At 45.8% G+C, this 26,498-nt stretch overlaps 1 protein-coding gene across 1 annotated transcript; it reads left to right on the forward strand.

The window, feature by feature from the left end:
• The first annotated feature begins 22,932 nt into the window (after nucleotides 1-22,932).
• On the forward strand, nucleotides 22,933-24,661 carry LOC125514066 (WAT1-related protein At3g30340-like). Its single transcript, XM_048679314.1, has 3 exons — nucleotides 22,933-23,247; nucleotides 23,381-23,443; nucleotides 23,580-24,661. The coding sequence occupies exons 1-3, from the start codon at nucleotides 23,078-23,080 to the stop codon at nucleotides 24,409-24,411; spliced, it is 1,065 nt and encodes a 354-aa protein (XP_048535271.1). The 5' UTR covers nucleotides 22,933-23,077; the 3' UTR covers nucleotides 24,412-24,661.
• The last annotated feature ends 1,837 nt before the right edge of the window (nucleotides 24,662-26,498 follow it).

Consider the following 26,498-nt stretch of genomic DNA (forward strand, 5'->3'; position numbering starts at 1 on the left):
TCAAGATCAGGGACTCACGGGAAGATATCACAACACAACTCTACAAATAAAATAAGTCATACAAGCATCATATTACAAGCCAGGGGCCACGAGGGCTCGAATACAAGAGCTCGATCATAGACGAGTCAGCGGAAGCAACAATATCTGAGTACAGACATAATTTAAACAAGTTTGCCTTAAGAAGGCTAGCACAAACTGGGATACATATCGAAAGAGGCGCAGGCCTCCTGCCTGGGATCCTCCTAAACTACTCCTGGTCGTCGTCAGCGGGCTGCACGTAGTAGTAGGCACCTCCCGAGTAGTAGTAGTCGTCGGCGACGATGGCGTCTAGCTCCTGGGCTCCAACGTCTGGTCGCAACAATCGAGTATAGAAAGGGGGAAAAGGGGGAGCAAAGCAACCGTGAGTACTCATCCAAAGTACTCGCAAGCAAGGAGCTACACTACATATGTTTGCATTGGTATCAAATGGAAAAAGGGTATCTTATGTGGACTAAACTGCAGAAAGCCGGAATAAGAGGGGGATAGCTAGTCCTTTCGAAGACTACGCTTCTGGTAACCTCCATCTTGCAGCATGTAGAAGAGAGTAGACTGAAGTCCTCCAAGTAGCATCGCATAACATAATCCTAACCGATGATCCTCCCCTCGTCGCCCTATGAGAGAGCGATCACCGGTTGTATCTGGCACTTAGAAGGGTGTGTTTTATTAAGTATCCGGTTCTAGTTGTCATAAGGTCAAGGTACAACTCCAAGTCGTCCTGTTACCGAAGATCACGGCTATTCGAATAGATTAACTTCCCTGCAGGGGTGCACCACATAACCCAACACGCTCGATCCCATTTGGCCGGACAAACTTTCCTGGGTCATGCCCGGCCTCGGAAGATCAACACATCGCATCCCTACCTAGGCACAACAAAGAGGTCAGCACGCCGGTCTAAATCCTATGGCGCAGGGGTCTGGGCCCATCGCCCATTGCACACCTGCACGTTGCGAGGGCGGCCGGAAACAGACCTAGCCTAGCAGGCATTCCAGTCCAATCCGGCGCGCGCCGCTCAGTCGCTGACGTCACGAAGGCTTAGGCTGATACCACGACGTCGAGTGCCCATAACTGTCCCCGCGTAGATGGTTAGTGCGTATAGGCCAGTGGCCAGACTCAGATCAAATACCAAGATCTCGTTAAGCGTGTTATTTTGAAATAACCGCGAACGCCGACCAGGGCCAGGCCCACCTCTCTCCTAGGTGGTCTCAACCTGCCCTGTCGCTTCGCCACAAAGATCCACACAGAGGGCTGTCGGGAAAGTATGTCCTTCCAGCCCCCAATTCGTGAATCAACGGCGGGTACTCCTCGAGCCAACCCGACTTTAGTCACCACATGTATCATGTATAAACTATATAGTATATACCCGTGATCACCTCCCGAGTGATCACGGCCCGATAGTATAGCATGGCAGACGGACAAGAATGTAGGGCCACTGATGATAAACTAGCATCCTATACTAAGGATTAGGGTTGCAGGTAAAGGTAACAACAGTAGTAGCAAGGACAGGCTATGCAGCAGTATAGGATTAACGGAAAGCAGTAACATGCTACACTACTCTAGTGCAAGTAGTATAGAGGAGAGTAGGCGATATCTGGTGATCAAGGGGGGGGGGGCTTGCCTGGTTGCACTGGCAAGAGAGAGGGGTCGTCAACACCGTAGTCGAACTGGGGGTCGCCGGTAGTCTCGGGGTCTACCGGAAAGAAGTAACGGAGGGGGAACACAATAAATAACAAACCAATCAAACCAACACAAGGCATAACATAGCAATACACAGTGCTAGGTGTGCCCTAACACAGTACTAGGTGATACCGGGAGAGGCGGGAACATCCGGGAAAGGGTTCCCGGTGTTTCGTGTTTTCGGACAGATGAACCGGAGGGGGAAAGTTGTGTGTTCGCTATGCTAGGGATGTGTCGCGGATGAACGGGCTGCGTATTCGGATTCGTCTCGTCGTTCTGAGCAACTTTCATGTTGAAAATAATTTAATCCGAGTTACGGATTAAAATATATGATTTTCTAAAGATTTTATTAATTTCTGGAATTTAATTAATTATTTAATTTAATTCAAAATTGGATTTATGACATCAGCATGATGTCATGCTGACGTCAGCAGTCAATAGGGGTTGACTGGGTCAACCTGACGCGTGGGTCCAGCGGGACCCGCCTGTCATACTCTGTTAGGTTAATTAGGGTTTAGTTAATCGATTAGGTTAACCTAATTAGGATTAATTAGTTTAATTAAATGTTTAGTTAATTAATTAAGATTAATTAAGATTAATTAAGTTAATTAATTATTAATTTTATTTATTATTATTATTTTATATTTTTTATTAAAACGTTCTGGACATGGGGCCCTCCTGTCATTGGCACAGTGGGCCATATCGGGATCGCGGTTAGCGGGCGCTGGGCGATGCGAGCGCCCATCCCAGGAGCGGGTCAAGCGGCGCAGACGGGCGCCGGCGCCGGGCGACGACCGAGACCGCGGCGAGGGTGGCCGGAATGGGGCGGCGCCGGCGAAGGGCGGTGGCGCCGGCGATGCAGGGCAGTGGGGGAGGCAAGGGGGGTGCGTGCGGGCCGGAGAGGACGCCGGGGCGGCAGTGCAGTGGGGGCAGAGGCGGGAGGCGAGCCGCGGGACGGCCGAGACGAGCTGCCGGCGGCAGCAGGCGCAGCGCAGCAGTAAGGCAGAGCCAGCGAGGGGCATGAGCGGCAAGGAGCAAGCGGGAGGCGGCGTGGCCGAAGCAGTAAGCCGCAGCAGCAAGTGCGGGACGCAGCGGGGGGAGCGGGCCGGGCGTGCGCACAGGGCAGGGACAGGGACAACAGGGGCGGCGGGCGCAGGCAGGCAAGGTAAGGCGCGCGGCTGGTCGGGATCGAACACGGGCGTTGCCGCACGTCGACTGGTGGCGGTGGCTTGGTCGGGGACGGCCAGAATCGACGGCGGGGACGGACGAGGCGGTGGCCGAAGCTCGGACGCGGACGGTCTCAAGGGGGCAAGTGCGGCACCAGGGCGGCCGACGCGCGTGCGGGCGCCGGTGAGCGAGGCCACGGCCGAAGTCGCCGGAGCAGGGGAGGGAGGAGGACCGGGGTCTCACCACGGGCCGTGGGGTCTAGGCAGTGGGGGTGTGGTGGCGGACGGGGACGACGCGTCGGAGACGAGGAAGCAGTCTGACGAGGTGGTGGTGACGATGACGTCCTTGGTGAGCGCGACGACGGCGTCCGACGAGGAGACGGGATAAGGGGGGCTACCCCGATCCAGATCGGCCAGGGAGAGAGACGAGGGAGCGAGGTGGAGGGCGAGGCGATGCGGCGTTGCGGCGAGGCGGCACTGTGCGGCGTCGGCCTCCTCCTCTCGATCCCGATCCAATCGAGGGAGAGAGGGGGGCAGATATTTCGGGGGGTGTCGGTGGGCGAGTGGGGAGTGGGGTGTTTATGTGGTGCGGGGGTGGGCCGGCCGGTTGGTTGGGCCAGGTGGGCTGGTGCCGTGCTGGGCCGGAGCCCAATTGGGGGGTGGGTGGGTTCTGTTTTTATGTTTTTTTTTTCTTTTTCTGTTTGACCTTTTCCTTTTATCTATTTTCCTTTCTAACTTAGCTTCTATATATTTTAGTTTTATAATATACCCAGTCAGCACCTAAGTTAGTATCATTAATATAGGCCACTGCCAAACCTAGTTTGATACCAAAACAAGTTAGTTTAATATTTTTATAATTTAAAAAGCAATTAAATTGTTATTTCAGCCACTGTTTTTATTTAGCTTAGGCACTTAAACATTTTGAAAAAGGTTGGTTCCAACACCAAAATAAGTTAGGGATTATTTGCCACATGATGAACATTTTAGTTTTCATGTTTGAGAATTTCAGAATTTCACTTATTATCTGAATTTGAATTTGAACCGGATTTGGATCAACGTGAGATTAGTAACAGTAATAGTGGTGATGTGGCATCATTAGTGTGGGATTACTGTAGCTTAATTATCTGGGCGTCACAATTCTCCTCCACTACAAGAAATCTCGTCCCGAGATTTAAGAGGGGAGTAAGGGAAAGATGTGGCTACAAAATTCTATCGAGTCTTCTCAGTTTTGGTTGCTCTTCTCGGAGAGGTCGATCCTTTACATCGACGCCTTCATTCCTCTGCTTCAGGTCATCTTGAGGAAGTCATCATCCTTTTCTTCGGGAACTCCAACGTACTTATGAATAGGTAAGGGGCAGCTCGGCTACGACAGCATGCTTACGAGGGAAACAATTTGGGGTTAACCATGAATGAGCATAAGATTATCTCTCGAGTTAAACATATAAAATACATCGAGAGTACAATACGAAGGTACAATGAGAGGGTCCGAGCGGATAGATAGCTGCTCAAAGTCTGAACTAGAGTGAGAAAAGGGTTCAGAGCGGCGAGAGTAAGCATTGCGTCTGATACCAGAATAGAGAAGTAGGAAGGTGGCTCGCGAATTACCTACGAAGCCAAGCATAAGGGATAACTTCAAAGCAGGGATGTACAGGAGAGTCAGGTTTTGATCCTACGAAACTGTGGGTTATGGGCCCACCATGTGGGTTAAAAGTAGGAAGGGTGGTGACGTCTTGCACGATCATGTAAGCAAGGCATGTCAAAGGATAGCATGTTAGTTATGTCGGCATCAACCTCGGTACCAAGGGCGAGGGACGAAGAGAACCATTTTCCTGCTCGTTGAACGAGGCGGACCATAAGGCAAAGTTCTCATCCATCGGTGGATACCGGAACGTCATCAACAATAGTAGCAGGTTCTTACTGATAGAGTTGTACACCGAGGTGTTTACAAAAGCAGTGACTTATTACTGCTTAGATCATATAAACCTCAAGAAGGTTAAACAAAACAATGGAAAGGAAAATGTGATTATTAGATTAAACAGAAAAATGGAAAGGAAAATGTGTTTAAACACATATTTCAAGGGTATATCCTTCCCAAGGACAAGCAGATCATGATATCCATGACAGGATATATTGTAGAAAACTCTTTAGGTACGGGAGAGAATTTTCATGACATTATCCATACAGCGGTGTTTGGATAATAGAGCAGGAAACATTTAGCACTGGGCTTCAAATGATTTTGTTGAAAATCAGAGTACATCTATATGCTTCGAGATAGCATTGACATGGTCTTCAGGCAAAGGTCAGACTTTGGAAACACAAAGGATCCATCAGGAATAACTTGTAGAATAAGTCTTACAATTTCCTCATGGAAGAATGGATAACCTTGCTGAAAAGGAATCTATAACCATAGGGCCTCCGGCCGGGTGTGCTAAGCATGACATCCTGGATATAAAAGATGGTAATACTCCATGGTAAAGAAGAACAAATGTTGGATAGCAAGGAACTCAAGGAAGGTATAACACAGAACACGAACAAGTTTGTGTTGGAGGGAAGGCAATAAAGTTCGATGATAACACAAATCATCGAGGGCAAGGAGGGTACTTATCATCATGAATTCAATCGATATCTTGGAAGGGGTCAAAATGTTGATGATGATCACGACACATTTCAAGCGGTTTCAAGAAGATGTAACCGACCGATCGGCGATGACATCAAGTCAACAGAATGATGAAGCGAGAAGCTATTGAGACCATAGGTACGACACAAACTTGAAATCAAGCTTGTCATTCAAGGACAATTGTTATGACGAGGAAGATCGACGTAAGATTAGCTCACCTCGAAATTTTTGCTCTAGAAAGAAGGACCAGATAGCACAGTTAAAATTGGCATGACAAGGATATAGCCAAGCAGGCTAGGAATGACGTGATCGAGTTCAAACTCGTAAGTCACGAAGGTTACCAAGATTTTCTTAATCGCGGTGCGGACTTCAGTCAGTTATCGGTGTCTTTGAGTGTTTAATAACTCAGAGCCCGTGAAAAATTGGAATCAGTGAGAATGTAGCACTTGATGAAGAACTCATAAGAAGTAGGCAGTTCCATGATAATCTCGAGATACCAGGGGGTAATACTCGACGACATATCATATTAGAGGTTGGACTAGGGTAATGCTCTGCAGAAGACAAGTGCTCAAATTTGCACGAGAAATGGAATCAAGGAGAAACATGGTCGGAACCATGTCCACAGATACAAGATGAACTTATAACAAGGGGATAATTATTTTAAGAGAAGCTTCCATGATAAGGTATACATCGTTTCCATGGGCATGAACACAGGGTTCAAGGTCGACTCCCACTTCTCCAATGCATAACCTTTCATTCACTTCTCATTTTCGAAGGAGTTGCAGTGTTGAAATTTTATCTGGCGAAGCACCAGAAGAGTATGACTCGTGAAAACTTTCGGGTTCACACGGTTTTAGAGAAGGTATAGGTTCAACCCATCGGGGCATCTTAGAAACATATACCACAAGCTTCAAGAGTAAATATCACCAGCTCGAAAGTAAAGCATGGTTGACAAAAGCAGAGGATACAATTTACCAAAGGCATTTCATACCCGTGGAAAGGCTCACAAGGTTATTGAATATGAAGGACACTGTCGGATAATAAATTCAACAAAGGATCTGAAAGTCCATAACGGAGCTGATGTGAGCACCAACACACAATCAGAGGAAGAAAACAATGCAAGGGCATTGGCTTATAGAAACAACTGACTAATCCAAAGCTCAAACGCAAAGGAATTATGATTTCCAAATCAATGGATCAGAAGCAAACGCTCTGATTAAGGATGGATAAGTTGAGTAAGCATAGGGGTACAATCGACGACAATTGGATTGGTCAAGATCCAGCTCATGTTTAAAATGACGCCTGAGCCGGAAGGATGAATTCTAGGAACTGGCCGAAGATTGCGAGCAACCGCAACATATTGAATCAACGGACTCAAAATGATAATGACAAAGGATGTCAATAAAATTACTAGACTTATGGGATTAACCATATTGTAAGTAAGCAAGAATTTCATGAGCAAAAGGCTCCTGAGGATTTTCGGAAGATCGAATGGTATTTTGAAGACTTTTGTGAAACACATGAACAACTGGGGATGAGCGGATACTCGACAAGTGTGAGGACTTATTTGTAGGGGTATTCATGTGGCAAAGAACTGCAAGGCAGTAGGCACAAAGTATTCTCGGAACAATAGAGAAAACTTCGGAGTATCTTGTAATAACCAGATCAATGGGGGATGATCGCATGAATGGCAAGTGTAAGTAGTTATCCATAAGGATTTATCGGTGGTCGGGAATAGCAAAAGTGGTGGGCACAAGTCTCGAGAGAATATCGAAGAGTATCTTCGGAATCTTCTGGTGAAGCAGGCGGACATTGTAATAAGGGGCTCTCCGGGAGGAAGTAGTTACGAGAACCTAGAGTCAGATTTAGTAAAATCATTTAACCCGAATAGAAGAGAGATCAGAGTCCCAGAGTATAGGTCGAGGAATAAAAGATTCTAATACCACCCGATGGTGACGTGGGCCTAGGGGCTGCACAGCCAAGTTAGTAAAACAATTTTCATCGACTAGACTCAACTTCAGCCAAGGAGTGTGGAAGGGGATTCCTACAGGCAGTCGGCTCTGATACCAACTTGTGACGCCCCCGATTCAATCGTACACTAATCATACACGCAAACGTGTACGATCAAGATCAGGGACTCACGGGAAGATATCACAACACAACTCTATAAATAGAATAAGTCATACAAGCATCATATTACAAGCCAGGGGCCTCGAGGGCTCGAATACAAGAGCTCGATCATAGACGAGTCAGCGGAAGCAACAATATCTGAGTACAGACATAAGTTAAACAAGTTTGCCTTAAGAAGGCTAGCACAAACTGGGATACAGATCGAAAGAGGCGCAGGCCTCCTACCTGGGATCCTCCTAAACTACTCCTGGTCGTCGTCAGTGGGCTGCACGTAGTAGTAGGCACCTCCCGAGTAGTAGTAGTCGTCGGCGACGGTGGCGTCTAGCTCCTGGGCTCCAACGTCTGGTCGCAGCAATCGAGTATAGAAAGGGGGAAAAAGGGGGAGCAAAGCAACCGTGAGTACTCATCCAAAGTACTCGCAAGCAAGGAGCTACACTACATATGTATGCATTGGTATCAAATCGAAAAAGGGTATCTTATGTGGACTAAACTGCAGAAAGCCGGAATAAGAGGGGGATATCTAGTCCTTTCGAAGACTACGCTTCTGGTAACCTCCATCTTGCAGCATGTAGAAGAGAGTAGACTAAAGTCCTCCAAGTAGCATCGCATAACATAATCCTAACCGATGATCCTCCCCTCGTCGCCCTGTGAGAGAGCGATCACTGGTTGTATCTGGCACTTAGAAGGGTGTGTTTTATTAAGTATCCGGTTCTAGTTGTCATATGGTCAAGGTACAACTCCAAGTCGTCCTGTTACCGAAGATCACGGCTATTCGAATAGATTAACTTCCCTGCAGGGGTGCACCACATAACCCAACACGCTCGATCCCATTTGGCCGAACACACTTTCCTAGGTCATGCCCGGCCTCGAAAGATCAACACGTCGCAGCCCTACCTAGGCACAACAGAGAGGTCAGCACACCGGTCTAAATCCTATGGCGCAGGGGTCTGGGCCCATCGCCCATTGCACACCTGCACGTTGCGAGGGCGGCCGGAAACAGACCTAGCCTAGCAGGCGTTCCAGTCCAATCCGGCGCGCGCCGCTCAGTCGCTGATGTCACGAAGGCTTCGGCTGATACCACGACGTCGAGTGCCCATAACTGTCCCCGCGTAGATGGTTAGTGCGTATAGGCCAGTGGCCAGACTCAGATCAAATACCAAGATCTTGTTAAGCGTGTTATTTTGAAATAACCGCGAACGCCGACCAGGGCCAGGCCCACCTCTCTCCTAGGTGGTCTCAACCTGCCCTGTCGCTTCGCCACAAAGATCCACACAGAGGGCTGTCGGGAAAGTATGTCCTTCCAGCCCCCAATTCGTGAATCAACGGCGGGTACTCCTCGAGCCAACCCGACTTTAGTCACCACATGTATCATGTATAAACTATATAGTATATACCCGTGATCACCTCCCGAGTGATCACGGCCCGATAGTATAGCATAGCAGACGGACAAGAATGTAGGGCCACTGATGATAAACTAGCATCCTATACTAAGCATTAGGATTGCAGCTAAAGGTAACAATAGTAGTAGCAAGGACAGGCTATGCAGCAGTATAGGATTAACGAAAAGCAGTAACATGCTACACTACTCTAGTGCAAGCAGTATAGAGGAGAGTAGGCGATATCTGGTGATCAAGGGGGAGGGGCTTGCCTGGTTGCTCTGGCAAGAGAGAGGGGTCGTCAACACCGTAGTCGAACTGGGGGTCGCCGGTAGTCCCGGGGTCTACCAGAAAGAAGTAACGGAGGGGGAACACAATAAATAACAAAGCAATCAAAGCAATACAAGGCATAACATAGTAATACACAGTGCTAGGTGTGCCCTAACGCAGTACTAGGTGATACCGGGAGAGGGGGGAACAACCGGGAAAGGGTTCCCGGTGTTTCGTGTTTTCGGACAGATGAACCGAAGGGGGAAAGTTGTGTGTTCGCTATTCTAGGGATGTGTGGCGGATGAACGGGCTGGGTATCCGAATTCGTCTCGTCGTTCCGAGCAACTTTCATGTTGAAAATAATTTAATCCGAGTTACGGATTAAAAGATATGATTTTCTAAAGATTTTATTAATTTCTGGAATTTAATTAATTATTTAATTTAATTCAAAATTGGATTTATGACATCAGCATGATGTCATGCTGACGTCAGCAGTCAACAGGGGTTGACTGGGTCAAACTGACGCGTGGGTCCAGCGGGACCCGCCTGTCATACTCTGTTAGGTTAATTAGGGTTTAGTTAATCAATTAGGTTAACCTAATCAGGATTAATTAGTTTAATTAATTGTTTAGTTAATTAATTAAGATTAATTAAGTTAATTAATTATTAATTTTATTAATTACTATTTTTATATTTTTTATTTATTAAAACGTTCTGGACATGGGGCCCTCCTGTCATTGGCACAGGGGGCCATATCGGGCTCGCGGTTAGCGGGCGCTGGGCGATGCGAGCGCCCATCCCAGGAGCGGGTCAAGCGGCGCAGACGGGCGCCGGCGCTGAGCGACGACCGAGACCGCGGCGAGGGTGGCCGGAATGGGGCGGCGCCGGCGATGCAGGGTAGTGGGGGAGGCAAGTGGGGTGCGCGCGAGCTGGAGAGCACGCTGGGGCGGCAGCGCAGTGGGGGCAGAGGCGGGAGGCGGGGTGCGGGACGGCCAATACGAGCTGCCGGCGGCAGCAGGCGCAGCGCAGCAGTAAGGCAGAGCCAGCGAGGGGCATGAGCGGCAGGGAGCAAGCGGGAGGCGGCGCGGCCAAAGCAGCAAGCCGCAGTAGCAAGTGCGGGACGCAGCGGGGGGGAGGGGGAGCGGCCGGGCGTGCACACAGGCCAGGGACAGGGACAGCAGGGGCGGCGGGCGTAGGCAGGCAAGGTAGGGCACGCGGCTGGTCGGGATCGAACACGGGCGTTGCCGCACGTCGACTGGTGGCGGTGGCTTGGCCGGGGACGGCCAGAATCGACGGCGGGGACGGATGAGGCGGTGGCCGAAGCTCGGACGCGGACGGTCTCAAGGGGGCAAGTGCGGCACCAGTGCGGCCGACGCGCGTGCGGGCGCCGGTGAGCGAGGCCACGGCCGAAGTCACCGGAGCAGGGGAGGGAGGAGGACCGGGGTCTCACCACGGGCCGTGGGGTCTAGGCAGTGGGGGTGTGGTGGAGGATGGGGATGACGCGTCGGAGACGAGGAAGCAGTCCGGCGAGGTGGTGGTGACGACGACGTCCTTGGTGAGCGCGACGACGGCGTCCGGCGAGGAGACGGGATCAGGGGGGCTACCCCGATCCAGATCGGCCAGGGAGAGAGACGAGGGAGCGAGGTGGAGGGCGAGGCGATGCGGCGTTGCGGCACTGTGCGGCGTCGGCCTCCTCCTCTCGATCCTGATCCAATCGAGGGAGAGAGGGGGGCAGATATTTCGGGGGGTGTCGGTGGGCGAGTGGGGAGTGGGGTGGTTATGTGGTGCGGGGGTGGGCCGGCCGGTTGGTTGGGCCAGGTGGGCTGGTGCCGTGCTGGGCCGGAGCCCTGGGTTCTGTTTTTATGTTTTGTTCTTTTTCTGTTTGACCTTTTCCTTTTATCTATTTTCCTTTCTAACTTAGCTTCTATATATTTTAGTTTTATAATATACCGAGTCAGCACCTAAGTTAGTATCATTAATATAGGCCACTGCCAAACCTAGTTTGATATCAAAACAAGTTAGTTTAATATTTTTATAATTTAAAAAGCAATTAAATTGTTATTTCAGCCAGTGTTTTTATTTAGCTTAGGGCACTTAAACATTTTGAAAAAGGTTGGTTCCAACACCAAAATAAGTTAGGAATTATTTGCCACATGATGAACATTTTAGTTTTCATGTTTGAGAATTTCAGAATTTCACTTATTATCTGAATTTGAATTTGAACCGGATTTGGATCAATGTGAGATTAGTAACAGTAACAGTGGTGATGTGGCATCATTAGTGTGGGATTACTGTAGCTTAATTATCCGGGCGTCACAAGTAACGACCATCACCGACGGTCACAAATGTCAGAGAGGAATCAGTGAGGGAGAGTCTCCACCATATATGAGAGGACGAAAAATCCCGACTGTTGTCGTGGGGGTCGCTTCTCTTTCGTTCTCGTGTGATTGACATTTTGGTGTAATACACTCGGGGATGAAAGGAGGAGCGACCATCACCAACGGTCGAATGTATACACCACGTGAGCTGGGAGTTTTCAAGAAAAGACTCGACAGACCGATAGTCAACCCTTTATGAATAATAATGATCTAATTTAGTTTTTGTAGTACATATATTTAATTGTACAAGTTTAATATTTGAATTATAAACGTAGGAAATGTTGTCGATGTCGTCGTCGGACGACGAAAGTCTCCCGGCGTAGTGCGACTAGTGCGGCGACGACCGGGGCCTGTGCGACAGGCCTCACCTGGTAGAAGGTCGGCGCTTCAGCATTAAGCTCCAGGAGACCTTCGATGTTGAAACGGTACACAACGACGACAAGTGTTTTTTTTGTAATTAAGCACGACTTCCGCTTCTTCAACGTGTAATTTTTGTCTTCTACAATTCGATTAGCTTATCCCATGCCATGCGAGATGCTATGCCTTGGAGAGGATGGATTCTAAAGATCCTGAAAGTATGGAAACAAAGATAATTCACCTAAGGACCCATCATGGTATGGATTTTGATATAAATCTATACAATTCTGAGAGCGTAACCCATTTTGGTTGCCCGAATTGGGAAGCACTTTGCAAGACGTATGCTTTTCATGAGGCTATGCTTGTCACCATGGATCTTCGTGATCCTAACATCGCCGAAGACAATATGGACATTTAATTCCTTGTTGATACGCTTCCAATTCTACCACTATGTGATTTTCTCAAACATAGTTATTAAGTAATTTATATTATTTATTTCAAAATAGTTGACACCTTATTTTCATTCATAGCTTATTTTCATTCTTCAAAGAATGTGCGGAAGATCGTAGACAGAACCTACTACACCGATGTCTCAAAATTAACTTATCAGGTGAAAAATCATCTGATCTCATTTATTAATGATCTTGAAAATTACAATATCTATTATCAAACTCCTCCACATTATGATCAATACGTGCCACTAGTGCACGTGTTGAACTATGGTAACATCCATGGACATGTCATGGTAAGATTTTTTACTATTAGAACATCCGTGCATCTTTTGCATAAATTCTTCTAAAACTCAACTACATTGCTAACTACGAAGTTATTACTATGTTTTTCAACAGAAAATCCTGAATGATTGTGTGCCTCATCTGATGTTTCCGAAAGGTCGCCTTGATGTTATGAGCTTACGGCCAGGTCATCCTACGCATCACTGCTGTTCATACCGGATTTCTAAAACCGATGGAGACATGACGATCAAAGATTGGAAAAAATGTATGGTCAATCGTAGGGAGCTACTTGGAAGCAACATTGTGCGAAGCGCAAGAATTGGAGACATGATAATCTCAATTCTCCATAATGGAGAGTCAGGGCCTATCTTGTTTTATACTATTTTACCTAAGAGAAGGTAGCAGGTCCTATGAGAGAAGAGTAGGTCTTAGGTACAATGTGTTATTATGTGCTACAATGTGTTAGAGTTGATGATGACGATGAGGAGGAGTTGTGATTATGACTAGTGACCGACTTGCTATATGATGTCTCATTGATGAAAATGATGATCACGAGGAGGTGTTATATGACAATGATGCCATGATGGTAAGTTGTTAATGATATGATGATGATTTATTATATCATTGGGTGAAAGAACCACGGATTAGTTTCAAGTGGATGGATCCATCCACTTAAAACTAGTCCATGATTCTTTCACCCAGTGATGTAATAAACCATTATGATGTAAAAACAATCTCTAAATTGCTACTGTATGGAAACTTGTATAATGTTGTACGAATACAACATAAAATGAAAAAGAAATAGAATACGCAATAATAGTAGTAGTAGGGCGCAGAGGCACGCTGCTAGTACTTACCAGTAGCGCGTTACGAAAATCTCGCTACTACTAAGTACTTATAGCAGTAGCGTGTGTTGACCAATGCTACTTCTAACCTTTAGCTGTAGCGCCTTATCAGTAGCGCGGCACCCCGCGCTACTGCTAGGCCAAAAACCTGTGCTAATGCTAAGCTTTTCCCTAGTAGTGTGTGACTTTCACGGAAGTAAAGATATAAAGAAAAGGCGTTTTTCCCCTTTCCGAGAGGCATGAATGTGCCTTTCGTGGAAGCAAATATGTGCCTCCATGAGAAGACAAGAAATACATATGTGCCTCTCGCGATAGAAGAAAAAAGTAAACACACTTTTTCCTTTTTTGAGAGGCACAATTGTACCCTCGCGAAAGCAAATCTGTGCCTGTCATAGAAAAAAAGGAAAAAAGTTTTTTCTCCCCATTTGATTTTGTGTCCAAACCTAGGAAAACCAGGAAGAAACCAAAAAGCCACCCCCCGCCCCCCCCAAAAAAATCATCATAAAGCCAAAAACACGTATAGATTTTTTTAAACCCGAGGGAGCACCCAGCACACGACACGTGGCAGCGGTTGAGAGCGCGCAAAGTGGCGCACTCCAAAAGTGACCCTTGCGGGGCCTGCCCAAGGAGTACTCCTTGATTAGTTGTTCTCAAAAATTTCGCCTATATGAAGCATCACTTGAAATTTGGCCAATATGTGTATAATAACGGGTCGTCTAGGCGAGCACCAATGGGCCGAGCTGCACATTTCTAAATGTAAACGATCATTTTTACAAATATAATTCAACATGTCTTAAAAAGATACAAAAACAGTTTTATATGTTACGTGAATATTTTTAATATACATGATCACCTTTTGCTAAAAGATATGAACGTATTTAAAATGCGTGAACACATTTTCAAATTACATGAACAATTATTGAAAAACTGTGAATACTTCTAAATTATAGACACATTTCTTAAATATATCAACACTTTAAATTGTTTGTACATTTTTAAAAGTTCATGAAAACTTTAATAAAATACATGATTTTTCAAACAGGCAATTTATACATAGAGTACTTTAATTATTTCATATTTCCATTAACTCTTTAATTGCATGAGAATACATGGAATTTATTCAATGTCATGAACATATGAAAAATACGTGAAAACATTTTTGAATTACCTAAGCATTTATGAAATAATAAGTATGAGAAAATGAAAATAGTTATTTCGACCCACACGTGCATGCGCTTGAGAAAGTTGCGCAGCTGTCGGCGCCACTATCACCAGAGGTTAATGGATGGGCCCAAGTGTTGATCCAGCTGCTATTACACAAATTACATGATTTTTAATTTTTTTAACAATTTTGAAATTACACATTTTTTTGTAAATAAGTGAACACTTTGTTTAAATTTTTTTATTAGTGATAAAGTGGAATAAAAAGTAATGAAAACGAATTAATTTTTTTAGGACACCAACGTAGACATGTGCTCGAGGCTATCACAGTTGTCAGCGTCACGACCACCAGCGGTTAATCCACGCCGTGTTACCCACTTCAAGCGGTGTATAGCTGCCATGGTTCTGTAGAACATACCGCTAAAAAAAGATCATGTACAGCGCAAGTGTTAACATGGGTGCCTTAAGTAGAAAAAACAGTTGCAAACCAACCTGTGGTTGGATGGTTAGGTGGACAATGGTATCCTCAGTTCATCAGAATTTAAATTCTGATGCTCGCATTTATCCTGGATTTACTTCAGAATTTTCAGCGATGCACGTTTAGTGGGAGGAGACTTTCTTGTCGACTGCGAGGCGTCTATGGTAACTTCGTAAAATCTCAAGATGATATGCCGGCTCAGTTCCTTAAAGATGCTCATAAGGTAGAGTGTGCGTGTATGCGTTTATATGGATGAGTGTATACGTGTATATGTATGAGCACTTGTGACTGTACTGTGTTATTTTTGTTTTACAGAAAACCAATTTTTTTTCTTTGTTGAGATCAGGTTGCACAGGTGCTTCCTCTCTCATAGTGCAACAGAAGTAAAGTTTTGCTTCCGGTGCTACGAGGTGCTTGAGAAGAAAACTGCTCTACTCCCCATTACGTGTGGTTCTCTCAAGCCTAAATGTGCAGCAAAATGGGCTGCAATTTAATTGTGTCAGCCGGCTCTTGAACTCAAGATCTCTTAGCTTTAGTACCATATAGAATTCACGCACCAGTCAGTTGTTCCAAAAGTCCGAACTATGGGAGATGGTCGAACGTTATACTCCAACAGTGACATCAAACTTAATAGGAGTGATAAACTACTTATATCAACAAGGTGCATCTTATTTTCAAGAGCCCTGGCTTAGACCAATTTAAGAATGGGTGACCGACTGAAAAGTTGATCTCGGATACATATGAGGGGGAACAATTGCGTAGAAAAAACTAATGTTTTGTTTTGCGGAGGAGAAAATACTAGTGCTGATATGTGACGCCAGCCTAGATCGCCGGCCGACGTATCGGCATGAAACCGATGAGTGAACTGATAGGTTTGACCGGGGTGTTACAAAGAGATAGTTGGAACGATGCTGCAGCTAAGGTTAGTAATTGTTAAATCATTCTAAAAAGTAATCTTGTATGTAATCATTAAAAAATGCTAAATGTATATAGTGGATTAACCAACTCTGTCTATCTTCTTAAATGATGCAAAACAACATTTCCATAGGTGGGACGCGTCGTTTATATAACCAGATTCGAAAGCTGAAAAAGGGTCTGATTATCGAATTTACTTATTTCCAGGATATCTGCGATAAAAATATTATATCTCTTTTTGCCAGGGCATAGATACCAGCACTACCCCCTTTATTATTAACATATTTCGAAATGTTCTTCCAATGTACTACTCCGTTGATGATTAGTACCCGTAGCTTGCTTCTTTCCTCCCATTATCTTGCAGGTTCCGGCGTTAATTAATCACCGGACGGCAGATTTGATGCACGTCCACATAACAAGAGATTGGCATAAAGCGGAGAGATTCGGGAGAGACTTCTTGCGCCGGATGTCATTTTAGTCCATTCAAAACAGTACCGTCGGCGTACTTGGATTCTCTCTTCCTCTGGATACGTATTCCGAAAAGAGACAGGAAGAACACAAGAGCACGTACCTAATATGTTTCCGTCCATCCATTGGATTGAGGTGCCAATTCCAAAAAGCCGAAACAAATTAATACGCTCGCGAATGATAGTTGATAGACTTTGAATAGACAAACAGGATCGAATGAGTGCTCCCATCCACCGCCTCTGCTTTGCTCTATTTCTGCTCTTCTTGGTTTGCAAGCCATACGTTCCTCATTTATTAGTACGTGCCGACAGGCAGCATCAGTTCCTCGTTTTTTCTTCAGTACGATCCAATGCTGTTAATTGTCCAATATATCTTATTATTGTTATGCCATCCATAACCAATTTAATAATTCCTCTGGTAAATAAATATAAGATGTTTTAGGTCACCTCCTGTATTTGTTTATAGAGGGAGTAGTTAACATCTATAACTAATTGTCCACCTCACAATCGCACAATAGCAGTTAGAGCCCGTGCGGCTTTTTAGCTACAGTCCGCTTATCTTTCCTGTATTTCAACTCAGTATAAGTATAATATTTTAGCGCTTACATCCTGCTTACATTATTTTTTTATATTTGCTAAAATAGAAAGATTGGTCTTGTTTGTTGGAAAGTCAAACTAGAACGTGAAGAAACTCAATTATGTCCGTATGCATGCAAGGGGTTAGTCCAGTCATGAAGCAACCATACACTTTTGGATATATTTAATGAGGATGGACTGCTAATTCAGGTGGATTTTTTTTTGTAAAATTCATTTCAATAAGTTTACTTTAGTAGTGAATCCCATGTTTTGATCCCCACTTTGTACATTTGTGGCGGTGTTTATCCCTTTTAAATATTTTTGCCACGTCTTACATCAAAATCGTTATATTTTGTCATCTTTAGCCCAATATAACAATTTATCTGAATTCTGACCGGCTCGAACCACTTGCGAGGCCAACCTTGTCAGGTGCCTGGTAACTATTCGAATTCGGAAGTGCAAACCGGCTGGGTGTGTCCTCCTACACGCACAACCCTACCTAGTGGTGAATCCAGCAGTCGTTGCTAGGGAGTTTTGTGGTCGCCTCTTTGCGCCACTTGGCACCCTTATTCATTTTTGGCACACTCCTCACGACCAAATGGAATCAATGGCCCTGCTTTGAGGGTTGTGCTTTCGAGTTGGTAAGTCATCAACCTCGTTGGTCCGACAAGTAGGTTTAACCAGCCAAAAAAAAAGAAGTTAAATGGGGTAACCTAGTGTAACAATTTTGTGGTAAATGTGGCAGTGAACTTTAAATGGGGCGAAGAGGACACAAGGTAACAATTTTACAGAAGTGCTAAAAAAGTAGCATCAACCTCGTTGGTCCGACAAGTAGGTTTAACCAGCCAAAAAAAAGAAGTTAAATGGGGTAACCCAGTGTAACAATTTTGTGGTAAATGTGGCAGTGAACTTTAAATGGGGCGAAGAGGACACAGCGTAACAATTTTACAGAAGTGCTAAAAAAGTAGCATTCACCTTTCTAATTTACCTCACACTCTACTTAGCTTGTGTGAATCACATTAATTATCTCTTGTCACCAATGGAGGAGCTCGATCTAGTAGCTAGCAGCATAAGCACGTGCTTGATCATCTTGCACCGTCCTCTATTTTCTTCGTTGGTTCTCAGTGGTACACGTCTAGATGCTATTTTTGGTTGGTTAAATATTTTACTACTGACGTGATGCTTGATCGATTTGCAGGAGCATAAATATTACTGCTACTGACGCAGAAGGATGCTATTTTTCCTTTTGCAGAGCACAAAAATCACTACGCAATATTTAAAAGATTCAGTCAGGTCAAGAACATACATATATTTACGGGGGGAATGTTAGTGCCTGGCGGATCTAGCTGATGGGTTATTGGTCATCACCCCATGTGTTAAATCTGGGCCTAAGGACACAATTCTCACAAGATAAATTAAGCATTCGATTCCGTGGACAAACATATATGAGACAATATTCGCAGGATGTATCCACATTTCCACCCGAATTTTTCTTAAAGCCTTTCGAGATTTTCTTTCTTGGGAGAACTTTTGTAAGTTGGGAGGTGGTTTCTTTAATGAAAATCACCGAAGAAGCTCGCTATTTAGGAACAAATGCACCAGATTTCTCCTCTTCTTTTGAGTGAAGTGTTCCCTACATGCATGTATTTTCCATAATTTTTGGAAACCTTGAGGATAAGGGATGAACCTGTGACTCTCGCTAAATATATATCCTGGTGAATGCACCGCGCCTTCTTTTGCTTGGAATAAACCAAGATAGTAATAATGTATGTATATCTCAACGTTTTAAGTACGTCTGAGTCCGGCTGGATATCTAGCCTTTTCAAAGCATCTAGCCTTAGTCTCCTCTCTTTCTTTCTCCCTCGCATAAAGCTACAGATTCTTCCATTCCTTTTGGAAGATACGATAACGAGGTTCTTCTTCCATTGCCTCGGATGCATGGTCTGCAGAATGAATGCCTGGCCCTACACACACATGCATCATTCTTCGGCGCACAAAAATTAAAGCAAACAGTGTTGTACTAGTACTGATTTAACGAATTGAGTAGTAGAATATTGAGACAATGTTAACATGCATCTCCATAGATTGTCTGCTAGGCATTAAGCCAATATCCATAGGCACTGTTGACAGCACTTTAGCCACTAAGACATGTTTTTATGTTGGGCGATGTTATAGAGTGCTGGGTACTGCTGACTAAGTGGCTTGTCTCCAACCAAATAATCTTCCACAAGCGTGTGTTGGAACCTTTCAAACGATGAAGGAGCATATCTATCTGCTGCTGAAAAACTCCTCTTTGACACTGTGACCTATGCTATCTTAGATCATCTACAGTCACGATGAGCAAATCCGGTCCCTTAAACGCCCGCGGACGTGTTCGCGGGCACCCATCAGATAATGTAATCCACATCCGGACACCTCAATTATCATTTCTCAAATCCATACAAACTCATGCAACTACATCGATGCACACACATCGTCTGGCTACTTCATCACTACTAACTAAACATGCCATCATATTATCAAAATATGGCATGTTTGGATATGGTAGAGTTCATCCACGGCTGCCCTTGCCCTTCCCAGCGCCCTTGCCGCCCTTCTCGCAGAAGCACCGGTCGAAGACGCAGTAGGGATCGAGACGGATCTGTTTGTCGCCGGAGCCGTCCTCGCCGTCACTGTCTTCCTCCTCCTTCAGTGGCAGTCCGTCCATGGCGCAGTCCGCCCGATTCTGCTCTCGGGCGAGGGCGCACGTATTCCTCCGCTGCCGGTTCTTCATAATGCGGGCGCGAATGACTTCCTCCTCTGCGGACGCCTATGCCACCGCATCAGCCGCCTTCGCCGCCACCATTTCCACCGCGATAAAGGCCTCAGTGGCTCTTATCCTCTCCTTCCCACGGCGGCCTCCCGTACCTGGTGGGACTCATAGTCTGCCTGACCGGTGATGGGGAAGGAGAGGGGTTCCGCCTGCCGGGACCGCGATGATCTAGCCCCAGAGGACCCGAGCGCCCAGTCAGTCGATGCTATGGAGTCACGGCAGACAGATCCGTCCGTCGGCCGGGCGCTGTCCTCTCGGGAGCGGCGGAGTGCAATTTGGACCGCCATTGCCTCCTCCAACCTGCATGGGATGACACCCCAGTCGACGGATCCGGACTGGTCGGAGTCGAATCCGCTGTCTGCCATGCTGGAGACAGCCGGACACCCCCGGAGATGTGCTCGGCTGGTGGAGGGTAGTGGAGTGGAGTGTAGTGAAGTGGTTAGGGTTTGGTCCGGGAAGCGGATGTGGACGAATATGTGTGGAGTCGGGTGGGCCAGCATGGGCAGGGTACGACATGGTGGGCATGCCTGGGCGCCCTCATATCCGCCCCATATTTGAACCGGATATGAGGGCTGCCTTTCAGACCAGGCATTTGAGGCCCATTTGAGGCGTCCGTCTGGGTTGAAAAATCATGACCGGTCAGTGGTCGGATGGAACGCCCGAGCGTTTGAGAAGGGTTTGGGGCGCCCAGCTGTAGATGCTCTTACTAGCTAGGGGAAATATATTGCTTCATGGTTAGAACCAATACTTAGTGCGCTAGCGCCTTGTAAACAGTTATACATACTTTGGCATATAAGTGGACATTTGGTAATTTTTGTTTAGGTCCGCCACTTTCCGTGACAGTGTTTAGTTGTGAAGATATTTTGTCCCTTGCAATTCTTGTCACACACCATGCGCATGAGCACCTTAAAGAGCCACTTACTCAGCATGCATTTATTTTTAACCTACAAATTCTCCACTCTAAGGTCATCTCAGTCCTTCGGTCTACGAATAATACTCCACCTAGTCGACCTATTTCATTTATGTTTGCCACTCTGACAGAAAAACATGGACCTGTAGTAGTCCATTCTTTTCAGAAATATCAGGGGCTTCCAAAAATGTATGGAAATTTACATGTGAAAAAAGGGAAGCGACCCTGGCTCGCAACAAAAAAAAAATCAGTTGTTTTGATCTTTGTGCTTTTTTTTTGGCTCGCACATAGCTGAATATTTCGCTCCTATGAAAGTTAATCTAGAGGTCGGATAATTGTTCAAACATCCATAGCATCTGATTCACATTTCAATGCCTATTCCATACCAGGTTCTATAAGAATTGTTCGACACACTAGAAAATGGAACCCCCGACACCAACACCATCGATTAACACATCCCCCTTAACCCTTCTTATAAGAATGATGAGCAAATCTACAATGACGTACAAATGAACACACATACATGGATCTCCTTCTCCCAAACCCTTATTCATCTAGAAAAGTGGCCAATGTCATCATTGATCTTATTTCCCGCACTTCCACCTTGGGAAAAAATTGCAATCCTGACTAGTGATAAGTGGACTACCTGGATCCACCTGCCATATTTAATGACTATCAATCTAACCTAGGATCTAGACGAGTATTGGTGTAATCTTCATACTTGTGGATTTTTTTCTCTGAAATCAATATATGCCACCTTGGTGTGCTTTATGATTAAGCTGGGATATTTGGAACTCAAATTTACTTTAATAAGAAAGTTTCCAACTTCTTGTTGGTACTCACTTTAGCGTGTGGGGGTGCTGGATTCGTTGGTCTTTTAAGTGTAATGAATTGGAAATGGTAGCGTAGGCTTATTCAACCGACATGGATGACAGTCTAGCAATAGGATTGATGTAGCATATCTGTGAAACGTAATCCCTATTGTGGTTGGCGTAGCTTCTAAGCTCGAGATATGTTTATTCCTTGTATGACCTAATACTTTACAGTAATAAATAGCTAGTGCATCAAAGTATGGAGAGCCGACGGGTTCCCCTCCTCAGACTACAAAAGGTTGGCAATAAAGCCATGCCACAAGCATCTCCGATGTTATCAAAATAAACTAGCTAGTTAAATAGTTCTCCCTCCATTCCAAAATAAGTGGCATGGTTTTAGTTCAAATTTGAACTAAAACCATGGCACTTATTTGGAAAGGAGGGAGTAGAAAGCTAGCTCGGTGTACAAATCCTTAAATTTCCTTTGGTAGGTGACAATGTCTTTTGGATAGCCGGTCTAGTATGCCAGTCATGCATGGCTGAACATATTGGCGCACACAAGAAATGTCCGATTAATGTAAGGGAATGAGGAGGTATTGGGGCTACACTTCTGTGAAATTTGTCCAAGCAATGCACCCTAAAAATCCTTGAAAAAGTATTAGGGGCTGCATCTAAAATGGGTTTAGGCATTATCTTTTTAGATTATCTCTTAGAGTTGCTCTAATGCTAGTCGTGCATGCATATGGGCCAACACACAATGATATAGCATTCCTCAGCGCACACAAATTAAAGCAAATATTGCTGTGCTGATTTAACCATTAAAGTTATAGAATATTGTACACATGCACATCCATAGATTATTTGCAGGGCATGAGTTGATACCTTTAATAGTCTTACTACAAACATGTCTGATGCTATCAGTTAAGGAACTAGATTAGCTAGCTAATTCGTGTAAAGCTAGCTAGATGCACAAATTCTTCCATTTATAATGCTAGATGATAATGTCTTGTTCCATTAGAACTTTTGGATGGCCCGACTAGATAACTAATGCCACTATACCAGTCATGCCTGGCCGAACACATTGCACACAAAGTTAAAGCAAATAGTGATGTACTGCTGATTTAACTAGTTAAATTGTAGAATATTGTACACATGGATCTCCACGGATTGTCTGCAGGGCATGAGTGGAGGCCATAAATAGCCCTGCCACTAGTATGTCTTTTGCTATAAATCCAGGACCTAGTTTAGTTAGTTAATTAGTATCACACTCATCATATAGCTTTTTTCCGAAAAGGAAGACAAAGCCCCTCTCACCATACATCGAGCTAGTGAACTTGATTGCGTTGATCAAGAGAGGAGAATGGATTGGAAGCCTATAGTGACGATGTTGGCGGTGGTGACCGTGTTCGCGGTGATGAACACGCTGACAAAGATGGCTTTTAACGAAGGGATGCACACCACCGTCCTCATCGTCCTCCGCCAGCTCACCGCCACGCTCTTCCTCGCCCCGATCGCCTACTTCAAAGAGAGGTTCGTGTCAGCACTAATTATGTCGTTGCAAATATAGACCAGGAGTAATGAAAGCTTTTATATTTTCACAAGATACTAGTTTCTGATGTTGAGTTTGCTAATTTCTATGTGGTTTTCATGTATATATATGTAGGAAGACTAGGCCTAAGATGACCACAGAGATCTTCGTCTACCTCTTCTTGAGTGCCTTGCTCGGGTAATTAATCTATTTTGCTTAATTACACCAAGTGTTGACAGAGCTTAATCTCTTTTGCTTAACTATAGCAAGAGTAACAAGTGTTGACAGAGCTTAAATTTCGTATGCTAATTAATGCATGGCAATGGCATGGCAGAGCGTCACTGACCCAGTGGCTCTTCTTCTTCGGCCTGCGGTACACGACGGCCACGTTCGCGAGCGCCTTCATCAATATGACCCCCATGTTCACCTTCCTGCTGGCGCTGCCCTTCAAGATCGAGAAGCTCGACGTGACCACCGGCTCCGGCGCCGCCAAGCTCACCGGCACGGCCGTGGGGCTGGCCGGAGCGATTTTGATGGCGCTCTACCAAGGCCCGGCCCTGACGGGGACGCGGACCACAGACCACCACGCCGCCGCGGCTGCTGCCCACGGTGGCGCGTGGAGGTGGGCGATCGGGTCGGCGGCGCTGCTGGGCGGCTCGGCGAGCTGGTCGCTGTGGTTCATACTACAGTCCAAGATCGGCACCAAGTACCCCGCTCTGTACTCCAGCACGGCGTGGATGTTCCTGCTGAGCACCGCGCAGATGGCCGCCGTCGGGGCCGCGACGGAGGCGATGACCCTCCAGGTGTGGCTCCCCGGCACGGCGCTGAAGGCCGTGACGGTGCTGTTCGTGGGGGTGGTGGGGTCCGGGCTGGGGTTCCTGGCCATGTCGTGGTGCGTGGAGCGGCGGGGGCCCGTGTTCACCACGGCGTTCATGCCGCTCATCCAGATGATCGCCGCCGGGATCAACGTCACGGTGCTCCGCGAGCAGCTCCACCTCGGGAGCGTGGTCGGGTCGGCGCTGGTCGTCGTGGGGCTCTACTTGGTCCTCTGGGGGAAGAGCAACGAGGCGAGCAGCAAACCCACGCTGCCTCCTCCGTCACATTCCAAGCTCGCGTTGGATGAAGAAACAGAGCATGGTCATTCACGGATCATGCAGAGCGTGTGACGAGCCGCTGCGTCAAGGTGATTAAGGTGCAACTGTCTTTCGGCACCCAAAGGAGGAGGACATAGTTCGCTATTTTCTTCCATTTTTCTTCATCTTTCTACTAGAATCAAGTGAACTATAGATAGGTTATTGGAAATAATTCACGTGGATTAGTCAAAGTGGATTATTGTTCGAACGGGTAAAGTTTTTTTACTTTTCAATACAAGGCTTTACACTCCTCACTTTAATTTAACAAAGCTCTTGACGACTATAGTGCAACTACAAAGTGGAAAAAAGCAAGCAGGAGATAAACAAGTGGTTAGCTCTCCCGCCCCGCGTCGCCTTACAAGCGACTCGGAAGGAAACCCTACCGACCGCCGCCACCACCCACCTCCCCCTCTCCCCTCCCTCGGCGACGGCATGCCTACGCGTTGCTGTTGCCGCTTGGTCTCCCAAGGTTCGTAGTGGCCTAGCCCCTACCCTAGGTCAGAGGTAGCGAGGCCTCTGTCTGAATGCCTTATTCTTTCACGGGGTACGGGGTCATTGCTAGTGATGTTGGAGCCTATGGGTATCCTCCTCCTTGGACCCGGAGGGGAAGGATATTTGGAGCATTAATTGGGAAATACCCAAAAAATTTTGAGGGGGGGGGGGGGGGGGGAAAATACCCATTTATGAGTGAATATTACGTCAATTGACAAGATAATAAAATACCATATGAAGCACCGACCAAGGGACAAACCAGCCAAACATAGACACCATATGGTGTGTGGTACGGTCATACCTGCTCATAGGAGTGGTAGTACCGCATGGTGCCGCCTCCCCTTGGTGACTACTTTTAACTCTGCATTATTAGAACTGAGAGAAGACAAACATAGACACCATAACCATGAATCCTCACCTTTGGGATTGATTTGGAAGGGGAATCAGTAGAAGGGCACCACCACACCATCATACTGATTGAGGAGACTTCGACATCAACCTACATCATCATCTCCATCCGCATCTTCATAATTTTACCGTGTTGTCATACCGAAACCTAGCGTGGATTCATATGTGTGTTACACTAATCATTCATCTGCAATTGCCATGAATACTTTGGTAATGCTTGTTGTCTCTATTTCTGAGTAATTCCCCAAGTTCTAGGGGATATGGAGTAACTCTAGTATGTGTAGGAGCGAAATACTGATAAGATACAACGTTCTTTTCATATGCTTATGTTAACTATTCTTCCCAATGCCGAGTGAAGTCAACCGCTCAACATCTGCCTTGATGTACGAAAAGGATGTTACCGTCTTTGCGAAGGTGGGTTGAGGAGGTATTGCGGTGAAATAAGCTATTTCCCTCCTTCCCTGACCATTGATAGGGGACCAATCGAGACCCCCTTTATTACGACCACTCGGGGATCCTTAATCATCATTGCCATCAGCCGCATAGGGAGGAAAGGTGGCAGCGTGTGCGATATGGAGCTACACTGTATGCATGTGCCTGTACTTGGCTCCGCCCACCTATAAAATCATGTAAAGCGTATTAGTTATCTGGACCAAGAATTATGTGTTGGCATAATTAAGTAGCAAACATACAAGTGGGGAATCCAAACTCCTTGAGAACGCCTTAGCCTTAGTGCAGATTTCATCACTATCCTTACTCCTTTTGTCTTTGTTACTACTTTTGGCACTTAAGATTTCAGTCACTCACCGTTGCAATATTTCCACCTCCATGCCGCTTTTGGTTTAGACAAAAATTTACTTGGAGGCACATTCGAGTAAATCTCTACAAGAGGCAAAGACCATTTCACGTGCTTCATGTGGGATTGATACTATTACTTTGAAAGGGCTACAACTAAACCCTATGATACTGTAGGACTTAAAAAAAATCTAGTGTCCTTGCTGGGGAGCTAAGCTCTTTTAGTTTTTGTTCTAAGTCTTGGTTAATTTTTATGTACTAATTTATTTTGCCAGTCCTAACAAACCATGGTCCAGTTTGAACATGTGTATCAACTCACGACAATAAATCTCTTGGGACCACCTATTTAGAAAATATTTACATCTTTAGGACCAGGACCAAATGGATTTTTTTTGAATTAATCCGCATTTACTTAGGAAGCTACG

Source organism: Triticum urartu, chromosome 6, assembly GCF_003073215.2.
Source record: "Triticum urartu cultivar G1812 chromosome 6, Tu2.1, whole genome shotgun sequence".
NCBI classification, from domain to species: Eukaryota; Viridiplantae; Streptophyta; class Magnoliopsida; order Poales; family Poaceae; genus Triticum; species Triticum urartu.

What these genes read in the sequence shown, in the direction of transcription:
- LOC125514066 (XM_048679314.1), top strand. Translation starts at nt 23,078, where the DNA reads ATGGATTGGAAGCCTATAGTGACGATGTTGGCGGTGGTGACCGTGTTC. An exon ending in ATCGCCTACTTCAAAGAGAG is followed by an intron (nt 23,248 to 23,380) that starts GTTCGTGTCAGC and finishes ATATATATGTAG; the next exon opens with GAAGACTAGGCCTAAGATGA. An exon ending in TTCTTGAGTGCCTTGCTCGG is followed by an intron (nt 23,444 to 23,579) that starts GTAATTAATCTA and finishes ATGGCATGGCAG; the next exon opens with AGCGTCACTGACCCAGTGGC.